The 20,186-nt window shown below is 45.2% G+C and overlaps 1 protein-coding gene across 8 annotated transcripts in view; it reads left to right on the plus strand.

The window, feature by feature from the left end:
• The window catches only part of tacc2 (transforming, acidic coiled-coil containing protein 2), an 88,611-nt gene that overhangs the window by 33,761 nt on the left and 34,664 nt on the right, over positions 1-20,186 (plus strand). For 3 of the 8 annotated variants that reach the window (XM_046368455.1, XM_046368448.1, XM_046368449.1), the window contains exons 3-11: positions 414-1,534; positions 1,782-2,209; positions 6,106-6,166; positions 7,399-7,619; positions 8,344-8,395; positions 12,050-12,171; positions 14,583-14,766; positions 15,601-15,768; positions 19,107-19,199. In XM_046368455.1, the coding sequence (XP_046224411.1) occupies positions 414-1,534; positions 1,782-2,209; positions 6,106-6,166; positions 7,399-7,619; positions 8,344-8,395; positions 12,050-12,171; positions 14,583-14,766; positions 15,601-15,768; positions 19,107-19,199 (2,450 nt within the window). Of the gene's footprint in view, positions 1-413; positions 1,535-1,781; positions 2,210-6,105; positions 6,167-7,398; positions 7,620-8,343; positions 8,396-12,049; positions 12,172-14,579; positions 14,767-15,600; positions 15,769-19,106; positions 19,200-20,186 lie in introns of all 8 variants that reach the window. The other 5 variants (XM_046368453.1, XM_046368450.1, XM_046368451.1 and 2 more) reach the window with 5 other exon arrangements.

Genomic DNA, 20,186 nt, shown 5'->3' on the forward strand with positions numbered 1-20,186 from the left:
TCTCTCTCCTCTCTTCTCTCTCTCTCTCTCTCTCTCTCTCTCTCTCTCTCTCTCTCTCTCTCTCTCTCTCTCTCTCTCTCTCTCTCTCTCTCTCTCTCTCCCTCTCTCTCTCTCTCTCTCTCTCTCTCTCTCTCTCTCTCTCTCTCTCTCTCTCTCCTCTCTCTCTCTCTCTCTCTCTCCTCTCTCTCTCTCTCTCTCTCTCTCTCTCTCTCTCTCTCTCTCTCTCTCTCTCTCTCTCTCTCTCTCTCTCTCTCTCTCTCTCTCTCTTTCCCTCTCTCACACAAACACATACACACACAAGCATCAGCAGAAAGTAATTTCTCACTCAACCCAAATGCAAACCTTGACAATGCATTGTGGGATTATGTCTCGACTACACAGCACTTGTCATATATATTTCTCTGTTCCTCCAGGTCTTGGCTGTGACTCTGAGGCAGATGGTGAACCCGGGTCAGAGGCTAAAGGTCACCATGGTAGCTCCCTGTCCATAGTCTTTGACGAGGACAAGCCCATAGCTGCTAGTGGAGCGTATAACCTAGACCAGCTCATTGCTGCTGCTGCTGCTGCTGCTGAGGCCCAGAGCCGATCAACTCTGACCCGCTCTCTGAGCCTCCAGGCTGGGGAGCTAGACGGCTCCGGCCCCCTAGACAGCGTAGGATCCTCCCTCTCAACCGGAGACTCCCTTCCCTTGGCTGAGGCCTTTAGTATCGACAGTGGTACTGAGAGTGCTCCTGGGACCCTCCGCAGACCGTCCAAGAAGGGGCCTCTCCGCACTGGCGGCTCCCTGAAACAGAAGCCTCTCCTCAGGCAGAGCTCTAACCCAGAGAGCCCCCAACCTCCATCCTCTGGTATCACACCGGAGCTGAAAAAGAGCACCAGAACATCTAGCCCCCTATTGGGCTCCGATGACCAGGAAGTAGGAGGAGCCACAACAGACTCTGGCCCTGCCTCGGCCACTCCCAGTCCAGGAGGCACGCTCCGCAGAACCAGGAAGTCACGCGTGGAAAGCCCCGCCCCTCTCATTGAAGAGACCAATCACACTAGCCCAGCGACAGATAACCAACCAATCCCAACCCCTACTCCTGTTCCGACCCAGGCCATTTCCATATCCCTCCGACAGGAGGATACCCCCATCCCAGTGCCGGAAGCCCCTCTCCCAGCCAGTGAGGGCTCCTCTCCCATCCCCCCTAGTGGGGCCTACAAATGGGACCCAGACAACTTTGAGGACATCGACCCATTCAACACCGGAGGTAGTAAAGTCGCTAACTCCCCCCCGTTGGGACGGAAAGGAGTCGCTAACTCCCCCCCGTTGGGACGGAAAGAAGTCTCTGCGTCCATTGCTCACAAAACTGTCACTCCTGTGTCTAACCCCCCTCCTGTCTCTACTGAGGAACAAGCTCGTCCCTCTACCAGCCCCCCTATTCGCACCTCAGGGGCGGTCAGACTGGAGTTTGACTATTCTGAGGAGACCCTCGAGGAGCCTCCTAAGGCCTCTCCACCTCCCAAGAAGCTGGGCAGGAAGCCAGGCTCCAAGGTTAGTCTGTCATAGGACTGAAAATGGTACCTTTCTTTGCTCTGGCTCATTTCAATGTGTTATTTTTTGTTGTTGCCTGGTGATCTTGCTGATTTGTTTTTCAAGTGACTCGATGTGTTTTTTGAAAAGCGCTTTAAAATAGTACATTTAATTTACAATTATCATTCCTAATAATTGTATTCATGTCATTATTATTATGTTTATTATATATTTTAATAATATTAACAATAATAATTATTATGATCAGATGCCTCTGAGGAAGCCCAGGATGGGCCTGAAGAAGGTCGTCCAGCCGCCATCCGAACCCCTCGACAACACGCCCGCCACCGTCCCCGGTGATGACCTCCCTATCCATAAGGCTTCCTATAACTTTGACCCCGCCCAGTGGGACGACCCTAACTTCAACCCGTTCGGCTCTAACAGCGAGATCCCCGTCTCTCCCAAGCTGAACAAACCCTCCCGTAGATTCGACTCTGACACCTTCGACGAGTCTGCTGCCTTCAAGTCCTCCTCCAATAGCATGGCTGCGTCTCCGCCCACGGCTGCCTCAGGCTCCGCCTCCTTTGAGGTGTCGGCCAATGACAATGAGGTTGATAACGATAATGATAACGTTGGGGAGCTGGAGGACCACAACCAGAACAAACCATCCAAAACGAAGAAGAAACCTATCAAATCGTAAGTTGGTTTAATTTAAAATAAATATTTTGATGGTCTTTTCTGACCTTATTGAACAGAGAGACAGACAGCATGAAACATAGTGTCAAAGTGAAGTATTCAAACCTCTCCTGACGACACCGTAGGCATGTCTGAGACTGCAGCGTTTACCGCTAGACCAGATAGCTGTCCCGTGTGTGTGTGTGTGTGTGTGTGTGTGTGTGTGTGTGTGTGTGTGTGTGTGTGTGTGTGTGTGTGTGTGTGTGTGTGTGTGTGTGTGTGTGTGTGTGTGTGTGTGTGTGTGTGTGTGTGTGTGTGTGTGTGTGTGTGTGTGTGTGTGTGTGTGTGTGTGTGTGTGACAGAGAGAGAGAGAGTACATACACACACATATCTCACTCTGTCTTGTCATATTATCTGCGTGCGGGTGTTTTGACATCTTTATATCCAACCTGACACACTTACTCCTTATTAACAGAGCTGTATCATAAAGACAACCAATCAGAGAAGTTCTGGTGCACGTCTTCTCAGTGTGAGAGAGAGCATTCACACGGTAGTAAACTTCTCTATCAAAGGACAACAGCGGTTAGACTAAGGTGCAGTATGTCTGGGAGGTTAGATGCAGATACCTGGGTTAGTCATGGTTAGACTAAGGTGCAGTATGTCTGGGAGGTTAGATGCAGAAACCTGGGTTAGTCATGGTTAGACTAAGGTGCAGTATGTCTGGGAGGTTAGATGCAGATACCTGGGTTAGTCATGGTTAGACTAAGGTGCAGTATGTCTGGGAGGTTAGATGCAGATACCTGGGTTAGTCATGGTTAGACGAAGGTGCAGTGTGTCTGGGAGGTTAGATGCAGATACCTGGGTTAGTCATGGTTAGACGAAGGTGCAGTGTGTCTGGGAGGTTAGATGCAGATACCTGCAGTTACCACCCTAACAAGCCCTAACTCACTAACCTAACAATGAATCAGAGGTCAATACATTTACATTACATTTACATTTAAGTGATTTAGCAGACGCTCTTATCCAGAGCGACTTACAAATACCATTTCAGCCCTAACTCACTAACCTAACAAGGAATCAGGGGTCAATACCATTTCAGCCCTAACTCACTAACCTAACAAGGAATCAGGGGTCAATACCATTTCAGCCCTAACTCACTAACCTAACAAGGAATCAGGGGTCAATACCATTTCAGCCCTAACTCACTAACCTAACAAGGAATCAGGGGTCAATACCATTTCAGCCCTAACTCGTTAACTTAATAAGGAATCAGGGGTCAATACCATTTCAGCCCTAACTCACTAACCTAACAAGGAATCAGGCTTGGGGTCAATACCATTTCAGCCCTAACTCATTAACTTAACAAGGAATCAGGGGTCAATACCATTTCAGCCCTAACTCATTAACTTAACAAGGAATCAGGGGTCAATACCATTTCAGCCCTAACTCACTAACCTAACAAGGAATCAGGCTTGGGGTCAATACCATTTCAGCCCTAACTCACTAACCTAACAAGGAATCAGGTTTGGGGTCAATACCATTTCAGCCCTAACTCACTAACCTAACAAGGAATCAGGGGTCAATACCATTTCAGCCCTAACTCACTAACCTAACAAGGAATCAGGGGTCAATACCATTTCAGCCCTAACTCACTAACCTAACAAGGAATCAGGGGTCAATACCATTTCAGCCCTAACTCACTAACCTAACAAGGAATCAGGGGTCAATACCATTTCAGCCCTAACTCACTAATCTAACAAGGAATCAGGGGTCAATACCATTTCAGCCCTAACTCACTAACCTAACAAGGAATCCGGCTTGGGGTCAATACCATTTCAGCCCTAACACACTCCAAACCCTGCAAGGCATTAATATTCACCCTAGTCTATGCCATCAATGTGAATCATGCCAGTAAAATACTTAACTTCTGATAGACATCCCATTACTGTAGTTCTAGTTAACATAACGTTCCTTAACTAAACTAGTTACATCATCATAATGTTCCTTAACTAAACTAGTTACATCATCATAATGTTCCTTAACTAAACTAGTTACATCTAAACTAGTTACATCAACATAATGTTCCTTAACTAAACTAGTTACATCGGCATAATGTTCCTTAACTAAACTAGTTACATCATCATAATGTTCCTTAACTACCGGTAAACTAGTTGAATCAACATAATGTTCCTTTACTAAACTAGTTACATCGGCATAATGTTTCATAACTAAAACTAGTTAAATCATCATAATGTTCCTTAACTAAACTAGTTAAATCATCATAAGTTAAAATCATCATAATGTTCCTTAACTAAAACTAGTTAAATCATCATAATGTTCCTTAACTAAACTAGTTACATTGGCATAATGTTCCTTTACTAAACTAGTTACATCGGCATAATGTTCCTTAACTAAACTAGTTACATCATCATAATGTTCCTTAACTACCGGTAAACTAGTTAAATCGGCATAATGTTCCTTAACTAAACTAGTTACATCGGCATAATGTTCCTTAACTAAACTAGTTACATCGGCATAATGTTCCTTAACTAAAACTAGTTAAATCATCATAATGTTCCTTAACTAAACTAGTTAAATCATCATAATGTTCCTTAACTAAACTAGTTAAAACTAGTTGAATCAACATAATGTTCCTTAACTAAACTAGTTACATCATCATAATGTTCCTTAACTAAACTAGTTAAATCATCATAATGTTCCTTAACTAAACTAGTTAAATCATCATAATGTTCCTTAACTACCGGTAAAACTAGTTAAATCATCATAATGTTCCTTAACTAAACTAGTTAAATCATCATAATGTTCCTTAACTAAACTAGTTAAATTATCATAATGTTCCTTAACTAAACTAGTTAAATCATCATAATGTTCCTTAACTAAACTAGTTAAATCATCATAATGTTCCTTAACTAAACTAGTTAAATCATCATAATGTTCCTTAACTAAACTAGTTAAATCATCATAATGTTCCTTAACTAAACTAGTTACATCATCATAATGTTCCTTAACTAAACTAGTTACATCATCATAATGTTCCTTAACTATCATAATGTTCCTTAACTAAACTAGTTAAATCATCATAATGTTCCTTAACTAAACTAGTTAAATCATCATAATGTTCCTTAACTAAACTAGTTAAATCATCATAATGTTCCTTAACTAAACTAGTTACATCATCATAATGTTCCTTAACTAAACTAGTTACATCATCATAATGTTCCTTAACTAAAACTAGTTAAATCATCATAATGTTCCTTAACTAAAACTAGTTACATCATCATAATGTTCCTTAAGTAAACTGGTGATGTTACTACATCTCATTGTAGAAATGTATTGTCATTTTAATCCAACAACATGTGAGTATTAAGCTTTTTAAGGTTTGATGCAGTCTTGTTATAGACAGATGATGTTGCTGAAAGTCTTTTTCTAAATGCCCCAGGTGATGTGAATGACATCTGAATCAGAACGCAAACAAACAATATAAGGGAGAGAATAATCATTGAAAAACGGACCTAAGTTGTTAGTAATAAGATATATAATATTATGTATCTATTGATTAAGTATTGATTTGATTGGTTGATTAAGTATTGATTTGATTGGTTGATTAAGTATTGATTTGATTGGTTGATTAAGTATTGATTTGATTGGTTGATTAAGTATTGATTTGATTGGTTGATTAAGTATCGATTTGATTGGTTGATTAAGTATCGATTTGATTGGTTGATTAAGTATTGATTTGATTGGTTGATTAAGTATTGATTTGATTGGTTGATTAAGTATCGATTTGATTGGTTGATTAAGTATCGATTTGATTGGTTGATTAAGTCTCTGCCAGGGATGACATGTTGTGTTTAGTGACTCCTGATCGTCCCGTCTCTCTCTTCTTCCCGTTCCAGGAACACTTTCAGAGTCAAGAGGTCCCCAAAGAGGTCGGCCATGTCTGATCCATCATCACAAGTGAGTCAGTTCTCTCTTACACTCCTGTGTGCACACACACACACACACACACACACACACACACACACACACACACACACACACACACACACACACACACACACACACACACACACACACACACACACACACACACACACACACACAGCTCCTCACCTCCTCACGTCCACACCTCCTCACCTCTACCTCTCCTCACCACTACACTTCCTCACCTCCTCACCTCCCCACCTCCTCACCTCCTCACCTCCTCAAACCCTCACGTCCACACCTCCTCAAATCCTCACTTCCACACCTCCTCAAATCCTCACGTCCACACCTCCTCACCTCCACAAATCCTCACCTCCTCACCTCTACCTCTCGTCACCACTACACTTCCTCACCTCCTCACCTCCCGACCTCCTCACCTCCTCACCTCCTCAAACCCTCACTTCCTCACCTCCTCACCTCTACCTCTCCTCAACACTACACCTCCCCACCTCCTCAAATCCTCAAACTCTTCACGTCTTCACATCCTCACTTCCTTACCTCCTCACCTCCTCAAATCCTCAAATCCTCACCTCCTCACCTCTACCTCTCCTCACCTCCTCACCTCCTCACCTCTTCATCTCCTCAAACTCTTCACGTCTTCACATCCTCACTTCCTTACCTCCTCACCTCCTCAAATCCTCAAATCCTCACCTCCTCACCTCCTCACCTCCTAAACCTCCCCACCTCCTTACCTCCTCAACTCCTCAAATCCTCAAATCCTCACCTCCTCACCTCCTCACCTCCTAAACCTCCCCACCTCCTCACGTCCACACCTCCTCAAATCCTCACGTCCACACCTCCTCAAATCCTCACTTCCAAACCTCCTCAAATCCTCAAATCCTCACCTCCTCACCTCTTCATCTCCTCAACCTCCTCACTTCTTCACCTCCTCACTTCCTCACCTCCTCACCTCCTCACCTCCTCAACCTCCCCACCTCCTCACCTCCTCACTTCCCTCCCCACCCTCCTCACCTCCTTCAACCTTCACCTCCTCACCTCCTCAACCTCCCCACCTCCTCACCTCCTCACTTCCTCACCCTCCTCACTTCTTCACCTCCTCACCTCCTCAACCTCCCCACCTCCTCACCTCCTCACTTCCTCACCCTCCTTACTTCCTCACCTCCTCATGTCTTCACTTCCTCACCTCCACACCGCCTCACCTCCTCACTTCCTCACTTCCTCACCCCCTCCTTCCTCCGCTCCAGGAACCCACCCCAGTAGATGAAGCCCAGCCTCCTATCCCCCCGCTACAGGACGACCACGCCACAGACGAGGAGAAGCTGGCCTCTTCCTCCAATCACAAAGAGAAGCTTGCTTCCTCAGCCAATCACAAATGGGCATCCATGGAGGCGGAGCTAACCTCTGACCCCCAGGAGGACTTCCCGCAGCCATCTGACCTCACAGCCTTCGTCAACGAGAACAATCGTGTGTGTGTGTGTGTGTGTGTGTGTGTGTGTGTGTGTGTGTGTGTGTGTGTGTGTGTGTGTGTGTGTGTGTGTGTGTGTGTGTGTGTGTGTGTGTGTGTGTGTGTTTAAAAATAAATCAATTAGTCATCAATTAGTTCAAGAGTTAATGTCTCCATGTACAGGACGATATGTCATCCATACGTGTGCTCCCACAGTTATTGATTTCTAATTGGCAGCGAGCCCATGCAGCTAGCTATCCAGCCCTTTACTAAACCCTGACCCCTAGAAGGGTAGAGGAGAGCCACACTACCCAGAGGCTGTGTCTGCCTGACTGGGTTTAAACTGGGTCATGTTGTTATACAGATAGACAGACAGACTGTCCCACCAGTCCAGTCCAGTCTAGAGTATCTGATGTTCTCTCCCCTCTTTCATTTTTCTCTCTTCTCCCTCCTCTCTTCTCTCCTTTTTGTCTCGAACCATCTCTCTTCTCTCTCCTCTCTTCTCTCCTTTTTGTCTCGAACCATCTCTCTTCTCCCTCCTCTCTTCTGTCATTCTGTCTCTAACCATCTCTCTTCTCTCTCCTCTCTTCTGTCATTTTGTCTCTAACCATCTCTCTTCTCCCTCCTCTCTTCTGTCATTCTGTCTCTAACCATCTCTCTTCTCTCTCCTCTCTTCTCTCTTTCTGTCTCTCTTTCATTCTCTCGTACTAGTGTCTCTAAATCTGTCTGTTCTATTGTCTCCCTCAGTGCCAGACTATGAGATTGAGTACATGGAGAAGATCGGCCCCCCTTCGCCGGTGAGTATATATCCACAATCTGTGCTGTCAGTCAGATAAGAAGGAGTGAGAAGATAGAACTGAAACCAGCTCATGTTATGATCCTGATCTATGAAGATTTAATACCGGTTAATTAGGTCTATATGTTTGCTCGTGAAACTGACTGTCCTTGAGACTGACTGTCCTAGAGACTGAGACTGCCTGTCCTTGAGACTGAGACTGTCCTTGAGACTGAGACTGGCTGATCTTGAGACTGACTGTCCTTGCGACTGAGACTGACTGTTCTTGAGACTGACTGTCCTTGAGACTCAGACTGACTGTTCTTGAGACTGAGACTGACTGTTCTTGAGACTGACTACCCTTGAGACTGAGACAGACTGTTCTTAAGACTGACTATCCTTGAGACTGACTGTCCTTGAGACTGAGACTGACTGTCCTTGAGACTGACTATCCATGAGACTGACTGTTCTTGAGACTGAGACTGACTATTCTTGAGACTGACTATCCTTGAGACTGACTATCCTTGAGACTGACTGTTCTTGAGACTGACTATCCTTGAGACTGACTATCCTTGAGACTGACTATCCTTGAGACTGGCTATCCTTGAGACTGACTGTTCTTGAGACTGACTATCCTTGAAACTGACTATCCTTGAGACTGACTGTTCTTGAGACTGACTATCCTTGAGACTGACTATCCTTGAGACTGACTATCCTTGAGACTGGCTATCCTTGAGACTGACTGTTCTTGAGACTGACTATCCTTGAGACTGACTATCCTTGAGACTGACTGTTCTTGAGACTGACTGTTCTTGAGACTGACTGTCCTTGAGACTGACTATCCTTGAGACTGACTGTTCTTGAGACTGACTATCCTTGAGACTGACTATCCTTGAGACTGACTATCCTTGAGACTGGCTGTTCTTGAGACTGACTATCCTTGAGACTGACTATTCTTGAGACTGACTATCCTTGAGACTGACTATCCTTGAGACGGACTATCCTTGAGACGGACTATCCTTGAGACGGACTCCCTTTAGACTGACTATCCTTGAGACGGACTATCCTTGGGACGGACTCCCTTGAGACTGACTATCCTTGAGACTGACTGTTCTTGAGACTGACTATCCTTGAGACGGACTCCCTTGAGACTGACTGTTCTTGAGACTGACTATCCTTGAGACTGACTATCCTTGAGACTGACTGTTCTTGAGACTGACTATCCTTAAGACTGACTATCCTTGAGATGGACTATCCTTGAGACTGACTCTTCTTGAGACGGACTATCCTTGAGACTGACTATCCTTGAGACTGACTATCCTTGAGACTGACTATCCTTGAGACTGACTGTTCTTGAGACTGACTATCCTTGAGATGGACTATCCTTGAGACTGACTATCCTTGAGACTGACTGTTCTTGAAACTGACTATCCTTGAGACTGACTATCCTTGAGACTGACTGTTCTTGAGACTGACTATCATTGAGACTGACTATCCTTGAGACTGACTATCCTTGAGACTGACTGTTCTTGAGACTGACTATCATTGAGACTGACTATCCTTGAGACTGACTATCCTTGAGACGGACTATCCTTGAGACTGACTATCCTTGAGACTGACTATCCTTGAGACTGACTATCATTGAGACTGACTATCCTTGAGACGGACTATCCTTGAGACTGACTATCCTTGAGACGGACTATCTTTGAGACGGACTATCCTTGAGACTGACTATCATTGAGACTGACTATCCTTGAGACTGACTATCCTTGAGACTGACTATCCTTGAGACTGACTATCATTGAGACTGACTATCCTTGAGACTGACTATCCTTGAGATGGACTATCCTTGAGACTGACTGTTCTTGAGACTGACTATCCTTGAGACTGACTGTTCTTGAGACTGACTATCCTTGAGACTGACTATCCTTGAGACTGACTATCCTTCAGACTGACTATCCTTGAGACTGACTGTTCTTGAGACTGACTATCCTTGAGACTGACTATCCTTGAGACTGACTGTTCTTGAGACTGACTATCCTTGAGACGGACTATCCTTGAGACTGACTGTTCTTGAGACTGACTATCCTTGAGACTGACTATCCTTGAGACTGACTGTTCTTGAGACTGACTATCCTTGAGACTGACTGTTCTTGAGACTGACTGTTCTTGAGACTGACTATCCTTGAGACTGACTATCCTTCAGACTGACTATCCTTGAGACTGACTGTTCTTGAGACTGACTATCCTTGAGACTGACTATCCTTGAGACTGACTGTTCTTGAGACTGACTATCCTTGAGACGGACTATCCTTGAGACTGACTGTTCTTGAGACTGACTATCCTTGAGACTGACTATCCTTGAGACTGACTGTTCTTGAGACTGACTATCCTTGAGACTGACTATCCTTGAGACTGACTGTTCTTGAGACTGACTATCCTTGAGACTGACTATCATTGAGACTGACTATCCTTGAGACTGACTGTTCTTGAGACTGACTAACCTTGAGACTGACTATCCTTGAGACTGACTGTTCTTGAGACTGACTATCCTTGAGACTGAATATCCTTGAGACTGACTGTTCTTGAGACTGACTATCCTTGAGACTGACTGTTCTTGAGACTGACTGTTCTTGAGACTGACTATCCTTGAGACTGACTATCCTTCAGACTGACTATCCTTGAGACTGACTGTTCTTGAGACTGACTATCCTTGAGACTGACTATCCTTGAGACTGACTGTTCTTGAGACTGACTATCCTTGAAACGGACTATCCTTGAGACTGACTGTTCTTGAGACTGACTATCCTTGAGACTGACTATCCTTGAGACTGACTGTTCTTGAGACTGACTATCCTTGAGACTGACTATCCTTGAGACTGACTGTTCTTGAGACTGACTATCCTTGAGACTGACTATCCTTGAGACTGACTGTTCTTGAGACTGACTATCCTTGAGACTGACTATCATTGAGACTGACTATCCTTGAGACTGACTATCCTTGAGACAGACTGCTCTTGAGACTGACTATCCTTGAGACTGACTATCCTTGAGACTGACTATCCTTGAGACTGACTGTTCTTGAGACTGACTATCCTTGAGACTGACTATCCTTGAGACTGACTATCCTTGAGACTGACTATCCTTGAGACTGACTGTTCTTGAGACTGACTATCCTTGAGACTGACTATCCTTGAGACTGACTATCCTTGAGACTGACTGTTCTTGAGACTGACTATCCTTGAGACTGACTGTTCTTGAGACTGACTATCCTTGAGACTGACTATCCTTGAGACTGACTATCCTTGAGACTGACTGTTCTTGAGACTGACTATCCTTGAGACTGACTATCCTTGAGACTGACTGTTCTTGAGACTGACTATCCTTGAGACTGACTGTTCTTGAGACTGACTGTTCTTGAGACTGACTATCCTTGAGACTGACTATCCTTGAGACTGACTGTTCTTGAGACTGACTATCCTTGAGACTGACTGTTCTTGAGACTGACTATCCTTGAGACTGACTATCCTTGAGACTGACTATCCTTGAGACTGACTATCCTTGCATACTTTAGTTTGTTCTGATCATCAACGAAAGCGTGTGTGTTTGTGCATCTGACATGGTTGAACTCTTGCTGTATGTTTATCTGCCTCTGTCTCTCTCTCTATATATATAGACTCTGTTTGTGAAGAAACCTTCCACTCTCTACCTGAAGCTGGACTCTGTGACAGACAGCCTGACCAAGCCTAACCAAGGATCAGAACTCAACTCTCCCTGCACAGGGTACAACACACTGGGGTACACACTGGGGTACAACACACTGGGATACAACACGCTGGGGTACACACACACACACACACACACACACACACACACACACACACACACACACACACACACACACACACACACACACACACACACACACACACACACACACACACACACACACACACACACACACACACACACACACACACCAGTGGAGGCTCCTCAGAGGAGGAAGGGGAGGAACGTCCTACTCAGTGAATTTCAGAAAAAGAAAAATAGTGAAAAAGTTATCCTTGTTATGTAAAATTATACTAAATATATTCACGTCACCAAATAACTGACTAAAATAATGTAGCTAATTTAGCCTACTCACCAACCTGACTCAAACAGAGAGGAATGCTATTTATGTTAGCTAGCTGGCTAAGGCTATCCAACAATGCAACTCTTCCAAGTCATGGTAATTTTTAAAAATGTATTGTCACTGGGACCTGCCGGTGTAACTGCTAAACTGCTTGCTGTACACTGTACTGCATGATTGTAGCGGATTTACTAAGGCGTTCGTTCTAGTCACTATGTTGTCTATGACCTTAGCTAATATGGTGACAACAATTTAGGCTGTGTGGAGCAGTTAGCGGTTATGTTACGAAGGTTTGGCTTGGAGAGGTTTTTTTTCCGCCTGGTCACAGACTGCTGTTGTGTTGTCTGTCATAGTTGATGAAAATTACAGGCCTCTCTCATCTTTTTACGTGGGAGAACTTGCACAATTGGTGGCTGACAATACTTTTTTAGTGAAACTGTTACTCAATGTGTTTTTTATGGCCTAATAGTTCCCCTTTTTATGGCATAATAGTATAACCCCTCCTCCTTAGTATAACCCCTCCTCTTTAGTATAACCCCTCCTCTTTAGTATAACCCCTCCTCCTTAGTATAACCCCTCCTCTTTAGTATAACTCCTCCTCCTTAGTATAACCCCTCCTCCTTAGTATAACACCTCCTCTTTAGTATAACTCCTCTTCCTTAGTATAACCCCTCCTCTTTAGTATAACCCCTCCTCCTTAGTATAACCCCTCCTCTTTAGTATAACTCCTCCTCCTTAGTATAACCCCTCCTCCTTAGTATATCCCCTCCTCTTTAGTATAACTCCTCCTCCTTAGTATAACCCCTCCTCCTTAGTATAACCCCTCCTCCTTAGTATAACCCCTCCTCTTTAGTATAACTCCTCCTCTTTAGTATAACCCCTCCTTAGTATAACCACTCCTCTTTAGTATAACCCCTCTTCTTTAGTATAACCCCTCCTCCTTAGTATAACTCCTCCTCTTTAGTATAACCCCTCCTCCTTAGTATAACCCCTCCTCCTTAGTATAACCCCTCCTCCTTAGTATAACCCCTCCTCCTTAGTATAACTCCTCCCCCTTAGTATAACCCCTCCTCCTTAGTATAACTCCTCCTCCTTAGTATAACCCCTCCTCTTTAGTATAACTCCTCCTCCTTAGTATAACCCCTCCTCTTTAGTATAACTCCTCCTCCTTAGTATAACCCCTCCTCCTTAGTATAACTCCTCCTCCTTAGTATAACCCCTCCTCCTTAGTATAACCCCTCCTCCTTAGTATAACCCCTCCTCTTTATTATAACACTCTAACCACTAGTCTACCTGCCGCCCCTACACTCTAACCACTAGGCTACCTGCCGCCCCTACGCTCTAACCACTAGTCTACCTGCCGCCCCTACACTCTAACCACTAGGCTACCTGCCGCCCCTACGCTCTAACCACTAGGCTACCTGCCGCCCCTCCACTCTAACCACTAGGCTACCTGCCGTCCCTACTCTCTAACCACTAGTCTACCTGCCGCCCCTACACTCTAACCACTAGACTACCTGCTGACCCTACACTCTAACCACTAGGCTACCTGCCGCCCCTACACTCTAACCACTAGGCTACCTGCCGTCCCTACTCTCTAACCACTAGTCTACCTGCCGCCCCTACAATCTAACCACTAGGCTACCTGCCGTCCCTACACTCTAACCACTAGGCTACCTGCCGCCCCTACACTCTAACCACTACACTCTAACCACTAGGCTACCTGCCGCCCCTACACTCTAACCACTAGGCTACCTGCCGCCCGTACACTCTAACCACTAGTCTACCTGCCGTCCCTACACTCTAACCACTAGTCTACCTGCCGTCCCTACACTCTAACCACTAGTCTACCTGCCGTCCCTACACTCTAACCACTAGTCTACCTGCTGTTCCTTACTACCGCTTTCAGTTGTTATTGTACTTGCCGATTTACCACATAACAAATACATTATCCATAAGCACACACCCATATACCTAGATATATTCTCTATAATTTTCCTTATCCCTCCCTCCTTCCTTCCTTCTCTCTCTCTCTCTCTCTCTCTCTCTCTCTCTCTCTCTCTCTCTCCCCTCCAAGTAGGAGTTTTGAGGAGATAGAGGCCCAGATCACAGCCCAGATGAAGACTCCTGTGCTGGGCTCCAGACCTGGTCCAGAAGGGTCTCGACCCGGTCTTGAGGGGTCCACTGGAGAGAAAGAGAAGACCAGGAAGAGAGAGAGCCAGTCACTCAGCCGGACACAGAGCACAGACATTGAGCATGGTGCGGTGAGTAGGACAGCACTGAACTGCCTGGCTGTCAATCTACCGCACTAAAGCAAAACAAAATCCAGAAGAAAATGTATCATTGCATTTACAGTATGTTTCTCATCATCTTTCATCTGCATGTGACAGTTATTTGCATCAGGCTCCTCTCAGGATAGAATGTTACGTCAAATTTTCTTTCCCGGGTTCACTATGCCGAGGTCTCTCTTAATCCATACCACTGGTTGTCTGTGTTATTGTCATGTGGTCATGTAGACACTAGAGGGCGACAATGACAACCCTAAATACTGTACGGTATAGCCTAGGTTGTAGACGCAGAAGTTGACGCTCAATAGGTACATGAACCTCATCAGCTGCTCTGAAAGCCCTGTCAAAAGTTAGCTACCATAAAGTAACTACCATAAAGTAACTACCATAAAGTAACTACAATAATGTAACTACCATAAATTAACTACCATAAAGTAACTACTAGAAGGTAACTACCATAAAGTAACTACCATAAAGTAACTACCATAAAGTAACTACCATAAGGTAACTACCATAAGGTAACTACCATAAAGTAACTACAATAAAGTAACTACAATATAGTAACTACCATCAAGTAACTACCATAAAGTAACTACCATAAACTAACTACCATAAGGTAGCTACCATAAACTAACTACCAGAAGCTACCTACCAGCCAGCCGCAAACAACACACCTCAGTCTCAGCTACCCAGCTCCCAACCTCCTGCTGACAATGCCCAATGCTTTGCTTCGCAATGCTGACCCCTCCATGCTCCGCTCCTCGCCCCGCTCCTGGCCCTCCTCCTCCTCCCTGCTGCCAACCTCTGTAGAAACCCAGCCAGGGCTCTATGGAGGTCCAAGGTCCAGACCCTGGCCCATCCCCAGACGTACCCTTCTTAGCCAGGCTGTCTGAGTGCCCTGACCCCCTAGCCTACCTGGAGGCTGTGGAGACTGACCTGGCAGAGACCAACCCCACTGCTTTCGCCCTCAAACTACAGGTGTGTTGATTAGAGTCAGACAGTGTGCTGTGCTCCCCTCCCTCGCGTGCCAATCTCCTTCCCGTTTGGTTCCTCTCTATCCCTCGTAGTCATACTATTGATAAATCATAGCTATACTATTGATAAATCATAGCTATACTATTGATAAATCATAGCTATACTATTGATAAATCATAGCTATACTATTGATAAATCATAGCTATACTATTGATAAATCGTAGTTATATTATTGATAAATCGTAGTTATATTATTGATAAATCGTAGTTATATTATTGATAAATGAGATTGTCTGTGTTTACTCTAATGTGTATGTCTCCCGTTGTTTTCAACATGTTGTCTAGTCTCTTGTCTAGTCTGTCGTCTAGTCTGTTGTCTAGTCTGTTGTCTAGCCAGTTGTCTAGTCTGTTGTCTAGTCTGTTGTCTAGTCTGTTGTCTAGTCTGTTTTCTAGTCTGTTGTCTAGTCTGTTGTCTAGTCTGTTCTCTAGTCTGTTGTCTAGTCTGTTGTCTAGTCTGTTGTCTAGTCTGTTGTCTAGTCTGTTGTCTAGTCTGTTATCTATCTTGTCTGTTGTCTAGTCTGTTGTCTAGTCTGTTGTCTATCTAGTCAGTTGTCTAGTCTGTTGTCTAGTCTGTTGTCTAGTCTGTTGTCTAGTCTGTTGTCTAGTCTGTTGTCTGTTGAGTCTGTTGTCTAGTCTGTTGTCTAGTCTGTTGTCTAGTCTGTTGTCTAGTCTGTTGTCTAGTCTGTTGTCTGTCGAGTCTGTTGTCGAGTCTGTTGTCTAGTCTGTTGTCTAGTCTGTTGTCTAGTCTGTTGTCTAGTCTGTTGTCTGTCGAGTCTGTTGTCGAGTCTGTTGTCTAGTCTGTTGTCTAGTCTGTTGTCTAGTCTGTTGTCTAGTCTGTTCTCTAGTCTGTTGTCTAGTCTGTTGTCTAGTCTGTTGTCTAGTCTGTTGTCTGTCGAGTCTGTTGTCTAGTCTGTTGTCGAGTCTGTTGTCGAGTCTGTTGTCTAGTCTGTTGTCTAGTCTGTTGTCTAGTCTGTTGTCTAGTCTGTTGTCTAGTCTGTTCTCTAGTCTGTTGTCTAGTCTGTTGTCTAGTCTGTTGTCCCGCCAGTTGTCTCGTCTGTTTAAAAATATGTTATCTAGTCTGTTGAGAAGTCTGTTGTCTAGTCTGTTGTCTAGTCTGTTGTCTAGTCTGTTGTCTAGTCTGTTCTCTAGTCTGTTGTCTAGTCTGTTGTCTAGTCTGTTGTCTAGTCTGTTGTCTAGTCTGTTCTCTAGTCTGTTGTCTAGTCTGTTGTCTAGTCTGTTCTCTAGTCTGTTGTCTAGTCTGTTGTCTAGTCTGTTGTCTAGTCTGTTGTCTAGTCTGTGGTCTAGTCTGTTGTCTAGTCTGTTGTCTAGTCTGTTCTCTAGTCTGTTGTCTAGTCTGTTGTATAGTCTGTTCTCTAGTCTGTTGTCTAGTCTGTTGTCTAGTCTGTTCTCTAGTCTGTTGTCTAGTCTGTTGTCTAGTCTGTTGTCTAGTCTGTTGTCTAGTCTGTTGTCTGTCGAGTCTGTTGTCTAGTCTGTTGTCTAGTCTGTTGTCTAGTCTGTTGTCTAGTCTGTTGTCTAGTCTGTTCTCTAGTCTGTTGTCTAGTCTGTTGTATAGTCTGTTCTCTAGTCTGTTGTCTAGTCTGTTGTCTAGTCTGTTCTCTAGTCTGTTGTCTAGTCTGTTGTCTAGTCTGTTGTCTAGTCTGTTGTCTAGTCTGTTGTCTGTCGAGTCTGTTGTCTAGTCTGTTGTCTAGTCTGTTGTCTAGTCTGTTGTCTAGTCTGTTGTCTAGTCTGTTGTCTAGTCTGTTCTCTAGTCTGTTGTCTAGTCTGTTGTCTAGTCTGTTGTCTAGTCTGTTGTCTGTCGAGTCTGTTGTCTAGTCTGTTGTCTAGTCTGTTGTCTAGTCTGTTGTCTAGTCTGTTGTCTAGTCTGTTCTCTAGTCTGTTGTCTAGTCTGTTCTCTAGTCTGTTGTCTAGTCTGTTCTCTAGTCTGTTGTCTAGTCTGTTGTCGAGTCTGTAGTGTAGTCTGTTGTCTAGTCTGTTCTCTAGTCTGTTGTCTAGTCTGTGGTCTAGTCTGTAGTGTAGTCTGTTGTCTAGACTGTTCTGTAATATGTTGTCCAGTCTGTTGTCTAGTCTGTTGTTATTGATAAATCGTCGAGTCATAAGGTGAGAGAGTGGGTACTGTAGGTGAGAGTGTGAGTACTGTAGGTGAGAGTGTGAGTACTGTAGGTGAGAGTGTGAGTACTGTAGGTGAGAGTGGGTACTGTAGGTGAGAGTGGGTACTGTAGGTGAGAGTGGGTACTGTAGGTGAGAGTGTGGGTACTGTAGGTGAGAGTGTGGGTACTGTAGGTGAGAGTGGGTACTGTAGGTGAGAATGTGGGTACTGTAGGTGAGAGTGGGTACTGTAGGTGAGAGTGTGGGTACTGTAGGTGAGAGTGGGTACTGTAGGTGAGAGTGTGGGTACTGTAGGTGAGAGTGGGTACTGTAGGTGAGAATGTGGGTACTGTAGGTGAGAGTGTGGGTACTGAAGGTGAGAGTGTGGGTACTGTAGGTGAGAGTGGGTACTGTAGGTGAGAGTGTGGGTACTGTAGGTGAGAATGTGGGTACTGTAGGTGAGAATGTGGGTACTGTAGGTGAGAGTGTGGGTACTGTAGGTGAGAATGTGGGTACTGTAGGTGAGAGTGGGTACTGTAGGTGAGAATGTGGGTACTGTAGTTGAGAGTGTGTGTACTGTAGGTGAGAGTGTGGGTACTGTAGGTGAGAGTGGGTACTGTAGGTGAGAGTGTGGGTACTGTAGGTGAGAGTGTGGGTACTGTAGGTGAGAGTGTGGGTACTGTAGGTGAGAGTGTGGGTACTGTAGGTGAGAATGTGGGTACTGTAGGTGAGAATGTGGGTACTGTAGGTGAGAGTGGGTACTGTAGGTAGAGTGGGTACTGTAGGTGAGAGTGTAGGTACTGTAGGTGAGAGTGGGTACTGTAGGTGAGAGTGGGTACTGTAGGTGAGAGTGGGTACTGTAGGTGAGAGTGTGGGTACTGTAGGTGAGAGAGTGGGTACTGTAGGTGAGAGTGGGTACTATAGGTGAGAGTGGGTACTGTAGATGAGTGTGGGTACTGTAGGTGAGAATGTGGGTACTGTAGGTGAGAAGTAAGTAGCCTAGTTGTGTGTAACTCAACCTCTGGTTCTGTATTTCTCCCCCCCTGCCCCTTTCCTCCACCCTCCCGCAACACCCCCCCCACCTCCTCCCATCCCCCTTCCTCTCTCTTCCTCCCTCCCTCTACCCCTCTCCTCCACCCCTTCCTCTCTCTTCCTCACTCTTACCTGCGTCTCAGGAGGAACTGGTTCTAGCTGCTCTGAGGATAGAGGCTCTTCAGGTAGCCAAATACATCTCAGACAGCCCCTCCCTCTCCACTGTCACCCCCCAGGTACTGAGCTGAGCCAGCCTGCACCTGTACCTGCTCTCTCTCTCTCTCTCTCTCTCTCTCTCTCTCTCTCTGTGTGTGTGTGTGTGTGTGTGTGTGTGTGTGTGTGTGTGTGTGTGTGTGTGTGTGTGTGTGTGTGTGTGTGTGTGTGTGTGTGTGTGTGTGTGTGTGTGTGTGTGTGTGTGTGTGTGTGTGTGTGTGTGTGTGTGTGTGTGTGTGTGTGTGAGCAGCATGAGCGTGTCTCAGCCTGGCTCCCCCCCCCTCTAGTCACACCATTGTGTGTGTGTGTGAACCCATGGCCATTACTAAACAATAACAGCAACATCAACCGTCTCTGCCCCCTCCCCCTTTTCCCACGTGTGACATCACTAACACGGCTTCCAGGCCCTGACCTCCAATCTCCTGAACCAATTAACTTAAAGAGTGCTGGGCCTTTTCTTTTCTTGGCTGTGGATCAAACATGTCGGCTACCTGCCCGAACAGGAGAGGCTTCCATTAACACTGACGTGACCTGGGAATTTTGGGAGAGTAACCAGTATTTTGTGACCCTCCTCATTCCTCAATCTGACGGGGAAGAGTGAAGCAGGACGATCAGCGACTCTTGAGCCTTTTATCTGTAATCTCACATTCCTGTTTTCTGACTGACTGACTTTGTCTCCTAAATAACCCAACAAGCCCCGACATCTTTGCCGCCTTGCTTCAGAAGAGAAGTCAGTAGAAGTTTCCAGATACAGATGGTTCATTTATCTTCCATCTAAAGTCTGTAGTGAAGTTATGTGTAGTCACACCAGATGAAAGTTAAGATAGGGCCGTTGGGTAGGACTAGTCAGGAGATAGGGCCGTTGGGTAGGACTCATCAGGAGATAGGTCCGTTGGGTAGGACTAGTCAGGAGATAGGTCCGTTGGGTAGGACTAGTCAGGAGATTGGTCTGTTGGGTAGGACTAGTCAGGAGATAGGGCCGTTGGGTAGGACTAGTCAGGAGATAGGGC

The sequence above is a fragment of the Oncorhynchus gorbuscha genome, linkage group LG11 (genome assembly GCF_021184085.1).
Source record: "Oncorhynchus gorbuscha isolate QuinsamMale2020 ecotype Even-year linkage group LG11, OgorEven_v1.0, whole genome shotgun sequence".
In the NCBI taxonomy this organism is placed as follows: domain Eukaryota; kingdom Metazoa; phylum Chordata; class Actinopteri; order Salmoniformes; family Salmonidae; genus Oncorhynchus; species Oncorhynchus gorbuscha.